This window comes from Plecotus auritus, assembly GCF_963455305.1.
Source record: "Plecotus auritus genome assembly, chromosome: 7".
NCBI lineage: Eukaryota > Metazoa > Chordata > Mammalia > Chiroptera > Vespertilionidae > Plecotus > Plecotus auritus.
In genome coordinates this window covers 122,019,649-122,040,378 of record NC_137774.1, presented here as the reverse complement: position 1 = coordinate 122,040,378, position 20,730 = coordinate 122,019,649, and the positions used below count along the sequence as shown (strand labels likewise).

The following is a 20,730-nucleotide window of genomic DNA, read 5'->3' as shown; positions in this document are numbered from 1 at the left end:
ACAGTAGGCTTGCTTAACATCTATCATAGGGCTACAAAACAAAGGAAAAATATTTCTTGCTATGAGAACTCTTAGTATCTGTTCTCTTATCAACTTTTCTTTATAAAATACAGCAGTGTTACTCTATATAGGAAGTATATATAGCATAATACTCCCTAGGTCCATTCATGTTGACTCAAACGACAAGATTACATTCCTGTTTATGGCTGATTAATATTCCATTATATAGATGCGTACCAATAATTTATTGATGGACCCCCAGGTTGCTTTCATGTCTTGACTATTATAAATAATGCTAAAATGAACAGAGGGGTGTGTGTGATATATATATATATATATTTTTTTTTTCTTTTTCAAATTTAGTGTTTTAGATTTCTTTAGATAAATACCCAGAAGTGGAATAGCTGGATTATATGGTAGCTCTAATTTAATTTTTTGGAGAACCTCCATATTGTTTTCTGTAGTGCCTAAACCAATTTACAGTCTCACCAATAGTGCACAAGAGTTCCATTTTCTCCACACCCACACCAGCATTTGTTATTTCTTGTCCTGTTGACAATAGCCGTTATTACTGGTGTAAGGTGAAACTTCATTGTGGTGCTTTTTGTGTGTGTGTGTTTTTAATCTTCACTGAAGGATGTTTTTATTGATTTTGAGAGAGAGAAACATTGATGGGTTGCTTTTGGTATGTGCCTGGACCGGGGAGAACACTCACAACAATTTTTAGTATATGGGATGACTCTCCAACCAACTGAGCCGTTTGTATATCTTCTTTGAGCTAGGACCTGAATAGAAATTTTTCCAAAGAAGACATACAGATGGCCAACAGGAATCTGATCAGGGAAATACAAATCAAAACCAAAATGACACACCTGTTAAAAAAAAAGGTTTAAGTGTTGGCAAGGATGTGGAGAAAAGGGAATCATTGTACAAGGATGTGGAGAAAAGGGAATCATTGTACACTCTTGGTGGGATTGTAAATTAGTGCAACCACTACAGAAAACAGTATGAAGGTTCCTCAGAAAATTAAAAATAGAACTATAGTATCATCAGACAATTCCACTTTTGAGTATTTAATTGAATAAAATAAACACTAACTCAAAAATATATATGCACTGCATTTCATTTAGCCTTATTTACAATAGCCAAAATAATGGAAACAACCAAAGTGTCAACCAATGGATGAATGGATAAAGAAAATGTGATATATTATGGGATGTTATTCTGCCATAAAAATAGAACGAAATATTGCCATTTCCAACTACATGGATGGACCTTGAGGGCATTATATTAAGTGAAATAAGTCAGAGAAAAACAAATACTGTATGATTTCACACATGGAATCTAAAACAAAAATGAGCTCATAGATCCAGAGAACAGATTGGTGGTTACTAGAAGAGAGGATTGGATAGTGGACTAAAGGGGTCATAAAGTACAAAATTCCAATTATAAATAAGTCATGGGGATTTGATGAATAGCATGATGACTATTGTTAATAATACTGTAATTGCATTTTTGAAAGTTGATAAAAGTACATTTTAAAAGTTCTCATCACAAGAAAAAAATGTTTCTATCTCTGGCATTGGGATTTTTAGAAACCAGTTTTTCTTTTAAATTACAAGAAGTGTACATTAAATTCTTGCAGAAGATGCTACCATGATTGACTAATTTGGATCACAACAGCCAAGAATCATTAGAGACAACATCTACCCATGCTAAATTACTCATTAGTTAATCCTCTGTACTACCTGAAGAGTCAGTGTGGATAAAGGATCGATGCAGGTGAAATGTCAAAATAATGTATAAAACTTAGAAGTATCTATTCTACATATTCTGTGTTATAATGTAGAATTTCAATGCGACAAGTCTATTCTTTTAAATTTATACTAGAGGCACAGTGCACGAATTCATGCACCAGTGGGGTCCCTCAGCCTAGGCTGCGGGATCGGTCCGAAACCGGCATCCCCCGAGGGGTCCCGGATTGCAAGAGGGCGCAGGCCAGGTCGAGGGACCCCAGCGGTGCATGATCAGGGCCGGGGAGGGACGCAGGAGGTTGGCCAGCTGGGGAGGGACCGCGGGAGAGCTCCAGGGTGTGTCCGGCCCACCTCACTCAGTCCTGATCAGCCGGACCCCAGTAGCAAGTTAACCTACTGGTTGGAGCATCTGCCCCCTGGTGGTCAGTGCACGTCATAGCGAGTGGTTGAATGGCCTTAGCATATCATTAACATATTACACTTCGATTGGTTAAACGGATAACAGGACACTTACCATATTAGGCTTTTATTATATAGGATTGCACTTAAATTACCAAATATAGGCACATAGAAATATATACCGGTAAACAACTATATGAAATCAGTAGTCTGGTGAAACCTGGGCCATAAACTAGAGCATTGTGGCTCTTCTTTAGGGTATGCAGCAGAATAATTTTCTTCCTGTGTCCCCATGTGAGGCCCCTCTGAAATTTCTGGTTACCACTAAAGGAATACTGTTCTTGTTTCATTTCATTGAATGAAACAAGAGGCCCAAACACATTCTCTAAAAATTACATTTAAGACAGCTAGCCAGTGGCTCCCATGTTACAGAGCCAGATGTCTGCCGTGGGCTCCAGCTTCTAAGAACCTGGGAAACCTGGGCAAACGAAACCAGAGGTTCACCACCTATCACAACCTAGATGGCAGGAGTGGCCCTCAGTTGGTTAGAGGTAATAACTGCCAAATGCTCTACTCTAATTCCTTCACAATAAGAGCATCTGTTTTAAATATCAGAGAAAGGAATGCAAGATGAGGACTGGAACATACACTAGGGAAAAAGAACATGGTGGAAAATGCCTCTTCCCTAGCGTAGCAAAAGTACTGTCTTAGGTGAAACTGTTTCTTTAAACTATAGAAATTAAGTCACTATTCCCATTTCCCCTTTCCCTACCCAAAATACAGAGGTAAGGTTATGGTAAGTGGTATAAGGGCATATTCATAATAGGAAAAGATAGGCCAAAAAAATTAGGAAGAAAGGAATCTTAAAACTGGAGAGCTTAGAGACATCTGACTCCCTTCTCCCTTTATTCCAGTATAGTGCTTTAAAGCCTTAAAAAGAAAAGAACAAAACATTCTCTTCGATCTTTTTGTTGTCAGTATGAGCACACGTTGTCTGGAGTTAAGGCCCATTTCGGTTCTTTGCATTTTGTATAGGTTTAGCAATCTTAGGTGTGTGGAGACCAGGGGCAAGTAGAGAATTCTACTTCTACCCAGTCTTGTGTGTGTGCATATCTACATTAATAAGAGAAATATATAAATTGACCATACCTCCATGACACCCACCAGCCAATCAGGAGGGAATATGCAAATTAGCAGGACAAAGATGTAGGCGGCCCCACCCCCTAGCCACTCCAGGCACGGAGCGGCCGGGTGAGGCAGGACACCTGCTATGAGGAGGTTGGTGGGGGGCAGAGGGAGCTACAGGAGCGGTGCTCCAGCCGGAGTCAGCGAAGATTCCGGCCAGAGCGAAGGCGAAGGCACTGGCCGGAGGAAAACCGGTGCCAGCAGCCAGGTGAAGGAAGGCCTATTGCACAAATCTTCGTGCAACAGGCCTCTAGTCCTATATAATAAAAGGCTAATATGCAAATATACCGAACAGCGGAACAACCGAACAACTGGTTGCTATGACGTGCGCTGACCACCAGGGGATGTGTGGGACATGCGGACGTTGGCTGCGGCAGGATGATGGAGCAGGCGAGTGGGGGCGCCAGACCAAGGCGGGGCGCCATTCGGTATCATCAGGGTGAGCCGCTGGTGGTTACTGAAAATTCTTTGCTCCCGTGTGCTGTGGTCCCGCCCGGCTCTCTCACCTGCTGCCAGCGCCAGACCCGCTCACACCCACTGCCAACACTGGCCCCGCTTGAACCCACAGCCGGCGCCTCAGCTGCCACTCACACCCACTGCCAGTGCCCGTTCTGACCACTCAGTGCCATCAGCTGGTGTGAGCCGTGGCTGCAGGCCCTGATTGCCCTGAGGGCCTATCGGGGCAGCAGCCACCGCTTGAACCCACTGCTGGTGCTGGCCCCAATCGCTCTCGAAATCATGCACTGGGCCCCTAGTGTATATATAATATGTATGCATGTGTATGTATGCATGTATATAATTAATGTCATAGTTTTATATGTTAGTCAATCTTGGAGATTAAGAATTGAATTTTCCAAACCAAGAGTTTTGTCAGATATAGGGGGATTGAGGAACCTCAAAACTATCAAGAATGCTGAAACATGGTACATGAGAACTGTTGGCATGCGGCATAACTGCATTAAAAGTTAAGACCCAAAAATATTTTTAAAGGGGGTTTTTGCAGAAGCGTTCTTATTTAGTATACATAAAGCAGGTTTCTTGTTCCTAAGCAGCCTGTCAATGACAGAGACCCTTTTCTGTATCCTACAGGTGACCTCTTAAACAGGTGGCCGTATATAGTACCATGTTTACAGACACTTCCACAAGACAAAGCACCATAGCACAAAAGCATATTGTCCTGAATGCACCATATGGCTCGAAATGCCTCTGTTTATGTATAAGTGGTGAAAATAAATCAGAGTGATATCTAGACAGAGCTACTCTTTGATGTATGAAGAATCTGCACAGCTACCTGTTTATAGTATGATGGAGCCTATGGTGCCAGATAAGAAAAATGCATTTTGCAGGTAGACTTAAATCGTTATACTGTTGTGATTTTTAACCGACCTGTCTCTTTTCATCATGGAGTAGCTTCATGACAATAAATATACGGAACTACTGACAGTATAATTCATCCCTTAAAAATAGTTTGTTCTTAGCAGCTAAGACAGTTAAAAAAGAAGAAGAAGAAAAAAGGCTTTACTTACCCCAGACAAGGACAATGTATCTCAGTGGAATGAAGTACAGGATGACTGTGAACACACAGAGGGCGACGATGGCCAACCAGCTTAGGAATGGGACCGTCCAGTTGAAAGTACTGAATGAGAGGTTAACATTAGCAATCTAGCATTTCTTATCAGGAAGGGAGGAGGCCTCAAAAGATATTTAAAGGAAATAAGAAATTGTACATGATCTGGATAAATGTTAGTGTTTTTGTTCTAATTTCCTGGTAATGTGTGTTATATTCACTTGGAGTGGGGTTTGTCCTGGGCAGTTTTTGATCCAATAAAGCAGTGGTTCTCAACCTTTTTAATGCCGCGACCCTTTAATACAGTTGCTCCTGTGTGGTGACCCCCAACCATAAAATTATTTTCGTTGCTACTTCATAACTAATTTGCTACCGTTAATGAATCGTAATGTAAATATCTGTGTTTTCCGATGGTCTTAGGCTCTACAGCAGCGGTTCTCAACCTGTGGGTCGCAACCCACAGGTTAAGAACCGCTAGCAGGGTCGCCTAAGACCACCGGAAAACACAGACACTTACATTACGATTCATTAACAGTAGCAAAATAACAGTTATGAAGTAGCAACGAAAATAATTTTATGGTTGGGGGTCACTACAACATGAGGAACTGTATTAAAGGGTCGCGGCATTAAAAAGGTTGAGAACCACTGGAATAAAGGATGATTATTAAGAGATTTTCTTCCAGTACTGTGTCTCAGCATAACTTAGGAGTTATTCCTTAGTTTTGTAGCATATGGCTTGCTTATTGTCTTCCTAGGTCAAATGTTTAATTTTAATCTTTTTATTTTTTATTTATTTATTTTTTTAGTAAAAGAACCAAAGTTGCATCAGATTGTCTTGTTTTCAATTACCTTTAGGGTCTGGCTTTTTGGACTTTATCATTTTCCTCTCATGGCTAGAGTGAGCGACCTGTAAACTGCCGGGTAAAGAATCGTGTCTTCCCTCCCTTACACCTGTGCTTCCCTTGCTTCTGCTGCTTGTGGAGAGAACAGAAGGCTGAGGGTCTGCCTGCTCTCCTGGGGCTCAGCTCAGAGCCATCCATCACACTGTTCCTTGTGCGAGGGCACTGGCTCTTCCCTCAGAAAACCCTTCTTCTGGGCAGCTTCACTGAAAGGCTCCCTGTGTTCTTTCTTTCTCCTCTTGGAAGAATATGTATCCAAGAATCCTTACCAGTGTAGCTAATGTCAGGGGAAACAAGACTGTCCTTTTCTGTTTCCACAATGCATTGTGGAATCTAAATCTAGAATATGATCCCCGTTCAAGAATGTTGTGGAATGAATAATAACAAAATGCAATTATAGAGACTTTTCACTTTGTACTTAAAGATTGCTTCTGAAGCTGCTTTCTGAATAGATGCATTATATTCCATGTGACTATAAGGGAATTTCTCTTTTTAATATTTCTTTTTAATATTCAAAAGATTATTGCGCAGAAAAGATGGCTGCACCTCAGCCTATACTTATACCTGTATCACTACTGTACCTATGGAAGTTCTACAAAACCCGGTTTACCCAGGCTGGTCCACAGCCAGAATCTGGTCCTATGCTTCAACTGGCCCTCATGTTTTTCTAGCCAGCACCTGTTCTGAGGTCTCTTAGCACCCAGAGAGATAAAGAACCATTTTCCCTCAGGCATTCACTAGCCTGACCTGAGAGCTGACCCAGGGTCTTCTGGTATCAGTGAGATGCTGCCATCAGGTAACACCCAGTGTTCCTCAGAGAAAGGACAACACTCAGTAGGGAAAGGCCCCATTTAGGACTTCACCCTGTGCTTCATGGACAGGGTGTGGAGAACAGGGGAACGTTCTTAGAGATGGAGAAAAAAACATTGAGAGGAAGAAGGGAAAAGAAAGACGTGGGAGTCAATTTTCAGAAGTCAGACTGATTGTTGCTTCGAGGCACATTTGGGAGAGGGAGGCTGTTCTGTCTAATGTGATATGAGAACATGGTAACTCACCATTTATGCATGTGTGGAAATGTATTAAACAAAAAATGACATGAAATAAGACTCATTATCCCTTGAAACATCAAAGGCACTAAATGAATGACTCACACCTTTTAGTTTAAATAACTTACTCCTCTCAAATTCTGTGTATGCCCAAGGAGTCAAGTCTGCGTATGCCCAAGGAGTCAAGTCTGCAGAACACTTTGGGTTATGAACAATAAACAGTGAGTGGATATATGAAACTAGGAAAATGTAGGCTTAACCAGATATACAGCACCCCTTCTTGAGTGGGCCAGTTTTTACATAGTTCAGTAGTAGAATGGGGCCATAGTATATTTTTACTGATAATCAATTGTTGTAAATCACCTTATTGTTTTTTATAATTAAACAGTTGTTTTAAAAAGTAGATTAGTAAAAAAGTATTTCAAGTAAAACACAAGTAATGTAAAATTAAGATTGTTTCTTAATTTTACATTAGATATTTCCTAAGGCAATTTTTAAAAAAATCCACAGAATTAAAAAAAAAGGTTAATGGCCAAGCATTAGTTTATTTCATCTATAATATCTTAGCTATATAAATACACAAATTTGAAAGTATATTTTGGTAGGGTGCTATATATAATGACTTTCAAAAAAATTAGATTAATTTGAAAATATAGCTCAGCCAACAATAAAATGTGTGTCTTCCTTACCCGAAATCCTCATTTTTGCTTAGTTTATTATTTTCTATCATGAGTTGATACTCTGTTTAAGAACAATGTCTTTCACTGTGAAAATGTGCTAAAATTTAGAACGGTGTTACTTCTCCAAAGCTACAAGTATGATTTCTTTCCAACCAATATGTTCTAAATTTCAGGAAGGAAATTGACATAACTTTCATAAAACCAAAGATTGACAGAAACAAAGTAAATAATGATGAAACTGAGCAATAGATCACCCAGAAGGAGTGTTCCCTGCCAGAACGAATTGGCATTTCACCCTCCGAGAAACAAATGGACACTCTGTCTCCACAGAAGGCCAGGGTCCACATGTCAGCATCACTTACTTCTTTATCCTTTCGCCTAAGGAAGCCGCTTCATCTAGGATGTTCTGGACACTGATGCATACCTCCTGAATGGCATAGATTTTATTTATAAACCCCTTCTTTTCACTGTCCTAAAACATAATAAAAAGAGAGGTTCTATATGAGTAATGGTATTCTTCGGTGCTTGAATTCTTGGCATTGTTCCTGTCTTACATTTTTAAACTTAAACTCTATGTCTCTTACATACAAGAAGCCCGTGAGAATTTCAGGATGTAAAGGGAGGGGAAGGAGGATGAGTAGCCAGTATTGTGGACCTGTGCTAGTATAAAGGTAGCTGCAAAGCAGAGCACTCAGATTCTGTTGCTGGTGCCCTGATGAACAGAAAAATGTCAGCCAGGGGGAAAGAAGGTATAAAGGTGTAAGAGAGAGGTCATGTCTCAGAATGACTACAAACAGGATCTGCACTGACCCTGGACCCACCATGACTCACTATTTAGTATACCTTGTTTTTTGACCCCACCACCCACACACATGAGTTTGGTTTTAGCTTCAGATATTTCATCAGCAGAGACTGCTGGGTACAAAATTAGAGGACCTGTCAGGAATGAAAACTGTAAACAAAAATGACAAGGTTGCCCAGTCAGTGTGGTTCAGTGGATGAGCATCAACCTTTGAACCAGGAGGTCATGGTTGATTCCCAGTCAGGGCACATACCCAGGTGCAGGCTCGATCCCCACTGTGGAAAGTCCAGGAGGCAGCCAATCAATGATTGTCTCTCATCATTGATGTTTCTCTCTCTCCCTCCCCCTTCTTTGAAATAATAAATATATTCCCCCACACACACTCATGCCCTCTCCCCGCTGGTGTCTGTGTCCATTGGTTAGGCTTATATGCATGCATGCATACAAGTCCTTTAGTTCACCTCTCCCCCTTCCCCCCATCCTCCCCTGCCTTCCCTCTGAAGTTTGAAGGTCTGATCGATGTTTCTCTGTCTCTGGATCTGTTTTTGTTCATCAGTTTCTGTTGTTCATTATATTCCACAAATGAGTGAGATTATGTGATATTTACCTTTCTCTGACTGGCTTATTTCACTTAGCAAAATGCTCTCCAGTTCCATCTATGCTGTTGCAAATGGTAAGAATTCCTTCTTTTTTACCACAGCATAGTATTCCATTGTGTAGATGTACCACAGTTTTTTAATCCACTCATCTGCTGATGGGCACTTAGGCTGTTTCCAAATCTTAGCTATGGTAAATTGTGCTGCTATGAACATAGGGGTGCATATATCCTTTGATTGGTTAAATGACAAGGTCAATTAAAATCCACTAAGTGGACACTTTCTAGGATAGTACCGAAGACAGATGAGATATACAATAAGCCTGGCCCTCTCTTAAAAATAACAGCCATGGACTTCATACAGTAGCTTATGCTATATTGGGGTTCTAACTAAACTTTTTTTCCCTTCTTTGTACTTAGTTCTTCATTTTAAAACTTATGCTGGATTTAAGCAAACTGGTGTGCTCCAGGGAACGGGTGGATGGGGATTGAGCAGAAAGCACCCAGAGAGTGGTGTGAGCCTGGGGGAGGTGTGTACATTTTGTAATTTTAGACCCAGAGGAAGAAATAGTGGTGGCCTTTCACGATTGAAAATTCTGCTTAGTAGCCTGGCATCACAGGCACTTGCCTGGGCTGTTTGGTGGAGACCATCCAACCCTGATTCCATGACTCCATTCCTCCATGCCAGCTTGAATAGCTCTGAAAATGTAGCTCCAATTTCATTCCTTTAACTTCTTTTGAATGCTTGCACACTGTGCCAGAACACTTGAGACCTCATGTGGCAGGCAGTGCTTGCTGAAAGCCGCAAGGAAGCTAGAATAATAATGTCGTCATGTTGCACATTTACATACTGACTTTCATTTCAGAGGAGTCTCTGAAGCACTTTGCACTGTGAACACTTGGCTGAGGCTGGCATCCTGCCACCTTCAAAGCCAAGGGCAAGTAAATGACAGGTGTGTATGCAGCCTCCAGGGACAACAGAGTCCAGTGGGACTGAGGACATGGGGACCAGTTTTATAACATGATCTTTAGATACCAGTTACTTAGAGCCTTTGTTTTTAATTTAATTCCCATGGGAGATATTGCCTACATTATTCATCTTGCTTATGTCACAATGGACTGTCAGACAATGAGGTAGATGAGGTGCATTAGGCTCAAAGTATAAGGAAAAATCAGGTACTCTCAGAGTCCCCACTATCTTCAATTCGTCTTTTACTTGTCATTACAGACATGGGTGAATCAATTTCTTGTCTTTTTTCCCTCCTCAGTAATAAAAATAAATGTGTAATTGCACCTATGCAATTTTACACTTTAGAATAAAATGAATAACCAGTGGCTCCTTTTAGTTCCTTTCATAATTACAAAGTTAATCTGCTCTAATCATCTTCATGGCCTTCAGTGTCCTCTCTCAAGTACTGGCTAAGTTCATTTATGTCTATGAAGTAATGTACTCTTATAAATACTTTTCTACATACAGAATAAATCAAGCTGAAATTGAAGCATGTTGGTTATACAGTGAAAGCTCATTGAGAAAAATGTCTTACCTATTTGAAATTATGACTTGAAAAATATTTCCTTCATAATAGTAAAATATATAAAATATTTAGGCATAACCTTAAGACATGTGCAGACTATATAAAGAAAATAGAAGTACTGTGTTTCTGCATTGGGACAGTGAATATTAAAAGAATGTGTTCTTTTTTTCAGTTGAATGTACGGGTTTAATGCAATTTTTTGCAAATCCCAATGTGTCTGGAGTGGAGTGAAATGAGAACATGATAAAGTGTATTCAAAATCTGTTTAGAAGAATAAATGAGGATAACCAAGAAATTTTTGAAATAGAGAAATAATGAGAAGGCATTTATTGTACTATATCTTTAAGTATTTAAAGTATGAAAGATGAGCACTGAAGGAGAGATTGGTGTATGATTAAAGCACAACAAATCCATCATAAAGAAGGAAGTATTATGTTATTGGTAATTGTGTTAATTATTTGGGGAAAATTATGTTGATTCCTACCTTAATAGAGCCTCAAATCTATTTGAGATAGCCCAAAATCCACCTTAGCATCCACCTAAAATAGATAGCCCAATGTATTCTAGGTTAATTAAAAAGTGAAACACTAGGTGACTTATAAAAACAGAAGAAAATATAGGTAAATTATTTACTGACCTAGGGATGAGAAAGAACTCTCTAAGCATATAAGCAGTAAAGGAAAATAACTGACAGCAAAAGTTTCATAAAATTAAAAACATTATGCCAAAAGTCATAAATTTAAAAGGCTAAGTGGGGAAAAAAATTAGCAACAAATATGACATCAAGGAATGGGATTTCCACTATACTCATTAGCACCTGAAAAAACATTGCAGTTTTGTTTATAATAACAAAGTAAAAATCACTAACATGATACATATGATTGATAGACTAATATGAAATCACAAAATATTGTTTAAAGAGAATATTTAAGGAAAACAAAAATCCATATGAATAAGATGTGTTATTTTAGGCATCTCAAAGATTGTATTTCATATATACTTTAAAATCTAAGGTGCTGATGTATAATTATTGGCTAAAGAGTTTTTTAAATCTGTTCATTCTTTGTTTCTTCTGCACTTTCACCCCACTCCCTAGCTCCTCACCCCTGCCACCCAAACCCAAAGTAAGATAGTTGTAATATTGGCTAAGCTTTGAAAAGCAAATGCTTTGGGATAAAATTTTTATTTTAAAATCTGTTATCAAATTCTATATTCCTCCACTGTGGTCTCCAACCAATGAAGTAATTACTCTTTATATATGGTATATGACCCAAAACTGCAATGGGTAATGGAATTGCTCTGTGTTGCATTCCAATATTTCATACTTTTTTCACGAATGTTCAATACTTTATTAGTATAGAATAAATTGGTACATTTCTTTTATTGTCGTTTTTGCTTTCCTTTATAAACCAGCTTGGATGAAAGAAATATCATAGGGTAGTTAATCATCCAGAGGCCTGGTAGTGACACTAGTAGTTTAACAAAAAAAAAGCATTATTAAGGTTTCTTTTGAAGATGTAAAAAAAAAAAAAATTACCCATAAAAAAGAGCTATAACTATAAATCTGAGAACATGTGAGATTTATATTGTACAACTTTTTCTAATGATTCTATATAATTTTTTAAATCTTATATTTTAAATAGTCTATAAAACATCAATAACTGCAACTTGAAATACAATGATTCTTTAACAGTCATCTATTTTACTATCACATATCACAACAGATAGTTACTATATTTTTCCAAAGAAGTATCTTCTTCCTGGCTTTGCAATATTTAGGAAAATCGAAAGACCTAAAGAATCAATAGGAGAGTTTTACATATTTGGAGAATCCTATTCATTGATCTCAGTCCAAATGACAAGTGCCCCCATTCACTGATTCTGTTCCAAATGGGAACAAGAAGCCAACAATATAGGTGTTGGGATGTGTATTGAGGGGGTGGGCTCCTCATGCATCCTACAATGGTAATTAATGCTACGTAGGGCCTGTCACAGTGGTCATTGTCAGCCCTGTTGACATTATAGAAAATGAGTCTGTTGAACACCTGTGCTATATCAGTTACAGCAGGTATACAGAAAGTTTGCTTGAAATATTAATGTTATAAAATTGTTATTTCACTTTCTAGGGTGAGATTGTCTTAAGAGTGCAAGGTTTGCGGGGCGGGGGGGGGGGGTCAAGGGGGGCAGGGACAATTGTTAAATCTTACATCAGAACTAGCATAACATGGACCTGTCCCAGCAAACCAGGGCATATGTTCACCTTACTTATTTCCTAGCAGCGGCATTCAGACTTGCCACCCCAAAGAGCTAATCTTGATCATAATTTTGCTTTTCCTTTAAAGTCTACTTGCTAGGTAACTTCTGGCAAGAGGTAAGTGACAAGATTGATATTTGCTATGAGAAACTGTTATAGTTTATTATTGACTATAGCTCTTCTGTGAGCAAATATAGCCTCGCACAGCAGAAAGTGTACAATTGTATTTGGAATATGTTTGTTTGATGTGATTTATTTTTTATGCTAAAGATAGTTTTGGTGCACAACTTTCTTTCTTAGTTCATTCAGGAAAATGTCCTGCAAAACAAACTTCCTCTCAGATCTATACTTCTAACCCATGGAAAATGTATTTGATAAAAGCTATAAATTGAATAAAGGCACACAAAGTGATGAAATGTTTTCTCTGTGCCATTATTCCTTTTTTTTTTTTTTTTTCCAGATACAGAAAATTATGTTTCAGCCTGAAATCCAGAATACCGAAATTCTCACAGAAGCTTAGCAACTCACAGAGAACCTTGACATACTGGACCTTATCTCAGTGTCTTACTCGGTTCTTATTATATCAAGTCCCACCCAGGTTACTTGGTGCCTTGGCCTTTTCCTGATATTAACCTTAAAAATAGGAACCCTCCATTGAGACATTAAAGGATTCTGAGATATATTTCAGGTTAAGAGAACAGATGGACATTACTTAACACTATTTTTTTTTCTCTTAAAATATAAAACAGTTCTAAAAAACATCTACATTTCAGGGTTATAAAGACAACTAAAATAAGAGATATAGAGCTCTCGGTACAATGCTGGGTACAAATACACTGTCTATAATTATTACAATAAGTATTACATCAGTAGTAGTATTAAAGTTATGGTTAAAATTTCTTATTAAAAGAATTCAGATTATTTTTATTTATGCATACATTAAAGACAAAATTTGGAAATACTTGAATTCCCAAATATATGACACCTTTCACACATGTTCAGTGTTGCCCCAGATGACATAATGTTAACATGGCAGATTCCATTTTAGAAAATTATGGTAGATTCTTTGTTACATTAAATCTTTTTCCCTCCTTCTGCTGGCTCTGCACATATTTTGTGCATAATGAGCATTTACCTGTGCTAGGTAGCCCTATGCTTTTCAGAACTCACTTTCTGCAGTGCAATTTTTAATCACATTTAGTTGTGCCTTGGCCTATTAGTTTAATCTCATACATTTTGCATATAACTTTAAAGATGTCCTTACAAGCCACAACCCTACTCCCTTCCTTTCTGACATGATGAGATTGTGATTTTCTGCAGCAGAATTGAAGTCCAGAAGTAACAAAAACAGCCTTATTTGGCACCAGCCATATTCATTCCATGCAGAAGCTACAACCATGGGGCCAGTGATGAGAGGATGTGTGTTTAACAAATGTGATAGATTGTTCAATAGTTCATGAAATAGGCCATGAGAAACATGACTCGATAATTTTGTTCTTAACAGGGGGTGGGGGATCACATTTCTTCAGGAATTTGTTGTTTCATTAAGAATTTTCCTATGTAAAATCTAACACTTTAAAACAATCTGTTTTTTCTATAATACTGTTACTGTGGGCCTATAAAAAAAAGTGTCTTGTGTTAAAGAGTAACTTAAAATAAAAAGGGGTCCTCTAGGCTGGGCAGTGTAAACAATAGGCACTTTGGAAATGGCAGCTGGCACTTGTCAGGGTTATGCTGGAAGCCAGGAAAGAAAGAAGGAAGGGAAAAGAAAGGGAGGAAAGAGCAAGAAGATAGAAGGAGAAGAAAGAGAAAAGAGTGGCAGAGACTGAGGAAAAGAGAAAGGAGAAAGCAGGGAAAGACTTGCAGAAAAGACACTTCCAGAGACTGGAGGATGAGGAGACCTAGGGCTTGGGGTGAGTGGGAGGAAGGGAAGGAAAATATCTTGGATCAGAAACAAAAATGACAAACCCAAGGCAAAAACAAAACTTGTTAACCTTGTTACCTTCTAATTAAGCCAAAATAATTATTATTTGTAAAAGGCTGTCCATTCACCATTTCATTTTCATTTAATGCAAATGTAAATAAACCTTACAGATAGCATCCAGGGATATACCTGTGGTCAGGGAGAGGGTTCCCTGAAGTCCAATGTCTTGCTACTGAACCCCCTCATCTTGTAGGTCCTAAGGGACTGGCAAATCTCCCTCTTCCTAATGATTTAAGAAAACTTCTTTTAACTGTCCTGCTAGTACTTGAAAGCTCTTAAAAGATTAGGACTATCTATCAATATCAAAACCTTTGACTTAATCTCCTTGCCAGCAGGCAGGAAGCACACTTTCCGGTGAGTGGCTTTATAGATTATCCCATGTCAGTTTTGGTCCCTTGAGACGCTCTGCTTTTACAAGGACTCCCAAGTGAAAGGGCTGAGCAGCCTGGCTCTAGACTAACCTTGATATAAGCCAAAACAGAAGCTATGAGGCTGCTGTTCCCAAGTAACCAGAGGAAAATAAGTGAGTGACAAAGGAGTCTTAATATGGTTAAAGTTCAAATGCAGATCTGAGAGGGCAGTTAACAGTTTAGAGAAGGCTGTGAGTGCTCTATTCTAGATGACTACAAGCTTATTTAGAAAATGACTAGGTTTCTGACTGACTGGCTCTATTGCTAAGCATAGTTCAAGTCCCACCTCCATTATTTTCTTAGCTATGTGATTTTTTGACCAATTTACTTACTTTCAACTGTAAAAAGGGGGTAATAATGGAACCTTTGTTTGTTATAAAATTAAATTTAACCCATTTATAGCATTTACCACAAATTTCTGGAACATAGGAAGTACGTAGTACACGTTATTAACAATTCAAAGAATGAAAAAGTAAATACTATAAAACTTTTGAATGCTAAATCCTATTAACTCTTAATAAAGATGATGGGATTTTCTCCCTTCTTATTTGTGATATATCTCAGGAATATTACTTTATGTTTGTATAACTTCTCTGTCATCTAATATGATCATGGATTATCTTATACATGCCATTTTACATGATCCAACAGTCACATGATCCTTACAATAATAGGTATTATTTTCATTCCCCACATGAGGAAACAGTTGCCTAATATTTCAGCTAAAACTTCTATCGCAGTCTATGCTCCCTCTTCTTTGGTGCCTTCAGCCATATCTGTTCTCACCTGAGATATGGGATTTGAAAATTGAGCAGAGAGACCAAGATGGCAGCACAGATAAATGCCAGTACTCACCACCTCCCATAATCATATCAAAATTACAACTACAATACAGAACAACCATCATCCAGAACTGCCTGAAATCTGGCTGAATGGATGTACTACAATTACAGAAGTAAAGAAGAAAATACATCGAGACTTGGATTCAACTGTAGAGTAGAGGATTCTGAGAATCAAATCAATGATTTGGGATATGAGGAAGGAAAAAACACCCAATAAGAAGAGCAAAAAGAAAAAAGAATCCAAAAATATGAAGATATTATAAGGAGCCTCTGGGATAACTTCCAGCATACCTATATTTGCATGATGGGGGGGCCAGAAGAAGGGAGCGAGCAAGATGCTGAAAACCATTATTTGAAGAATGACAGTACCTGGTGAAAGAAATATACTTACAAGCCCAGGAAGCACTGAGTCCCAAACAAGAGGAATCCAAAGAGGCCCACACCAAGACACATCATAATTAAAATGCCAAGAGAGAATCTTAAAAGCAGCAAGAGAAAAGCAGTTAGTTACTTACAAGGGAGCACCCATACAACTGTTAGCTGATTTTTCAACAGAAACTTTATAGATCAGAAGGGAGTGGCAAGATATATTCAAAGTGATGAATAGCAAGAACCTACAATCAAGATTACGCTACCCAGCAAAACTATCATTTAGAATTGAAGGTCAGATAAAGAGCTTCACAGACAAGAAAAAGCTAAAGGAGTTCATGACCACCAAACCAGTATTACATAAAATGTTGAAGGTTATTCTTTAAGAAGGAGGAGGAGGAAGAGGAGAAGAAAAAGAAGAGAGAAAATATATGAACAATAAAATGGCAATAAATACATATCTATCAATAATTAAATCTAAAAATCAAAATAAGTGAACAATGAATCTAATGAACAAAATAAACTGATAAACAGAACCAGAGGCATGGAAATATGGAACAGACTGACATCTTGGAAGGGTAGATAGTGGGGTGGGAAGAGATTAACCAAATATCTTACATGCATATATGTATTACCTATGGACACCGACAATAGGGTAGTGAAGGCCTGGGGCAGGCAGGGACCAGGTGGAGGGGGTTATGGGAAGGGGAAGGGAGACATTTTTAATACTCTTAATAAATATTTGGGGGAGAAAAAATAATTGAGCAGAAAGTTTCTCAGTTTATAGTATTCCCTGCTGAAAGTTATGTATTCTTCTTAGGCCAATGCTAGTCATATTCATTCACATAAGGCACACACCTTTTTATCATAGGGTTTTGAAATGTGCCTATGCAGGTAAAACTTCCCATTAGAACCAGTGATTTGTCCTTCAACAAGCCTTGTGGCTGAATCAGGGCCAGAACTTACTTAATTTCAAACAACATAAGCTTTGTTGCTAATCTGCTTACTAGTGCAGATTTTAATTTTAAAAAATATTCATCCTATATAATAAAAGCCCAATATGCAAATTGTCCCCTCGATCAGAAGTTCGGCAGCTCATTATGACACATGCTGACCACCAGGGAGTGGCGCGGGACATGGCGCTGGCAGCAGTGGAGGTGCTGCCAGCCCTGATGGGTCCCAACGAGAGTGAGACCACGGTGGGATGGTGGAGCTGGTGAGCGGGCAGCACCAGGCCAAGGCGGGTGCAAGAGGGTGTCTGATCGCCCCACAGATGGGCGATCCTCACATCCCACCAGTCAGGAGAAGCAGGCCCTGCTCATCCAACCTCTCGCTGGCTACCTGGGGGCATGGGTGATTGGGGACAAAGGCACTGAGAATGCAGGTGTCCACCGAGCTCGCTCTCACTCCCCCTGCTAACCTCCCCCGGGACACCAGGGCTCACGTGCTAGGGAAGCCCCTGTGCTCAGGTGCTGGGCGCCCACGAGGAGCCCACCCCGCACCCGCGCAGCCTCTTCCGGGTGAGCTGGGCCACAGCCACTGGGACCAGTCAGGCTCCCTGTGGGTTTGCGCAGGAGCTGGTCTGTGAGGCCAGCTGGGAGAGAGTGTGATGCCTGCCTGGCTTCCGTGCAGCGCTGCTGGGTGGCCCAGAGGCCCATGCTGTGCCCTGGCCCACAGCATTGGCTGCGCTCACTGCATATCTGCATGGGGACTTGGGCGCCGTGACTCAGGCAGAAGGGGGCGCATGGGGGGCCCGGGGGCCCAGGTGCTGCCCAGGGCCCAGAGGTCAGCTGGGACCTGCCCTTCCACGCCAGACACTTGTGCTTCCATTGCCGACCAGGCCTAGGTACCGCACCCATGCGTGAATTTCGTGCACTGGGCCTCTAGTTTTATTACATGTGCAAAAGGGTATAAACACAAAGTGTGGAACCCTCAAAGATTTTTTTCTTGAATAGATTTGTTGTGAAAACAATCATTTACCTTTGTATAGGACTTTTTATGGTTTATAAAGCATTTTTCATTTATCTTACCACTTGGATTGCAGGGGCAGGTGGCTCCCCCACTGTATATATAGATAACGATACTGAGGTTTGGAGAAGTTAAGATCTTGTTATCAATTAAAAAGAGTTTCCGGGACTTTCACCAACATCTCCTTTCAGGTCACTGTCAATAAGCCATCAAGTCACATATGGTATTTCCTCACTATATTGTTTTAGATATTTAAACTTGGCTCTTCCCAAAAACTAATCTTGAGTTATAATCAAATTCTGTGAGAAAAGAATCATATTAATATTATAAAAACAATGCTCTTTGTGACATCTCCAAAACCAAGTCAGGATTACTTTGTGAAATCCGGAGGCTATTTTTCTTTACAAATATTTTACAAGACAAACTTGTACCTTTCTAAAAAAGCACATCTGTTGCAAATTATTCCCTTACAGAAAGAGAGAGAATCACCATCCTTTCTTCCCATCTGAGCTTAAAAGAGATTTGTTGACATATTCTAAGGCCGGCATAGACAAAACAGCACAGGAAAGAGGAGGCGGTCAGCAGGATCAGGGCTCAGCTTTGCTTAAACTAATTCCACATGCCCCATGACCATGAGCTGCTTTTTATTTCCTGCTCTAGAGATCTGTAGTGAAAATAATCTGGGGTAGGGAAGAGCTGCACTTATTCTTTTCCCCCAACAAGATGCTGTGTTAGCAAATAGAACATATGAGCCACCTTCAGAAAACCAAGGTCTTTAATAATCCATTTTTCAAACACTACTGGTATTTCCTTTCCAAACAAATATGGACTGTGACTGGAATCAATTTCATCATTTGTATGGTTATAGTTGCCAAGTTTCTGGAAATAATCGCCATTTAAATACTGGATAATATTTTTTATATGAAGCCAACAACAGTTTTATTGCTATTTAATTTCCATGATTTGTTTGTTTGCTGGAAGTTTTCGGTGTTCTGAGAGCAAGATGTTTGGGGATAGAGAAAACTCTTAAGAACAGATCAGGGCAAAGCCATGTTAATGGCCTGACTTGAACAACCAAACAAGGGAAGCCAGCATTAGGGAAAAACGATTTGCTGTACTGTTTGGGGCTTTTCCCCCTCAGTGACCCTATGAACAGCATAATATAACATATCTTACCGTTTTCAGACCTTGGCACAATGTAGAAAAATCAAAGACATGATTGAGAACTCAGTTGTCTTCCTTAAGAAAACAATAGGGCTCATCAATGAAAGCTGACAAAACAGAGATGATGCTGGTACAAATAAAGGACCTGGCGAATTTGGAGGGAACTCCGCCATCTCTCTCTATTGATGCCATATGGAGCACAGACTTGAACAACTTCTTGCTCTATGGGATGTTGCTGATACATGGGCGGGGGGGTTGTCCCCAACACCTCCCTTACTGCAGACTAAATAACACTAAAACAGGCTTCTGAGGTCAACCGGGAAGAAAGTGCCAAAGGCCCAGTTCATCCAGCTCACAGCAACATTGTTCTTTACTTTGTTATATGGATTATGGTCTGTCTTTCAGTGTATTTGGGGAAGGGAGGAAGGCAGTGGGAAAGGGCAAGAAAACCTTGGGAAGTAATTTGAAAAAAAAAATCTCAAGTTATTTCACTGGGGATGGCCATCAGTTTAATAGGATACAATAAGTGTTTTAGAAATAGTAGTTACACTTCTGCATTTAAATTTCTGCATTTATAAAATAAAAGGATGGGCATGGATTGAGGCTGTGATGTACTTGCCTGGGCTGGTCCTAATCAGGCAGATGGATGTTGTGGGCTTGAAGCCCATTGTACATTTAGAGCTGTGTGATCTTGTATAAGTTACTTAACCTCTTAGCTACTCAGTATCCCCCATCAGTAAGATGGAGATCATCTCTACCTGATAGTGTTGATGTGGGAACAGAATGAAGTCATGCATATAAAGCAACTGGCACATAAGTAGATATTAAATAAATGTTTCCTTCTCCCCACTGATTGTCTTTCTTCTCAAAGGGTAACGTTTTCCCCCCTAATGTTTCTTATTTTCCTTTCTTTTTCCTGGAGTTTGCATTTAGAAGCCTGATTATCATTCATTCCATTTGCATCATCTACCCATTTGAGCTGTATTCTGTGGAGCTAAATCTAAGTCTATTCTTTTTATTCATTTATTCAATAAATATTTATTGAATGTCAACTACATATCAGACACCCTTCTAGGCTCTGGGGATACAGTGATAAATAAGACAGCACCAGAAAAAGAAAAATAGCAGGAAGTAAAAGTGCAATGAAGAGACTCACAGTAGGTGCATGTGCTGGAGAGCAAGCCTTCAGTCAGAGAAATAGAAACTGCTCTAGGTATTTCACACAAATGAATTTAACATAGTGAAGCAGCTATGCTGGTGATAGAAGAATGGAGAAT

General features: G+C 39.4%; 1 protein-coding gene across 13 annotated transcripts in view; it reads right to left on the bottom strand.

The window, feature by feature from the left end:
* Positions 1-20,730, bottom strand: part of MCTP1 (multiple C2 and transmembrane domain containing 1) — a gene marked incomplete at its 3' end in the record, with an annotated part of 469,528 nt that overhangs the window by 6,375 nt on the left and 442,423 nt on the right. For all 13 annotated transcript variants that reach the window (XM_080678379.1, XM_080678386.1, XM_080678388.1 and 10 more), the window contains 2 exons: positions 7,893-8,002; positions 4,865-4,974 (listed from right to left, as the gene is read on the bottom strand). In XM_080678379.1, the coding sequence (XP_080534505.1) occupies positions 4,865-4,974; positions 7,893-8,002 (220 nt within the window). The remainder of the gene's footprint in view (positions 1-4,864; positions 4,975-7,892; positions 8,003-20,730) is intronic.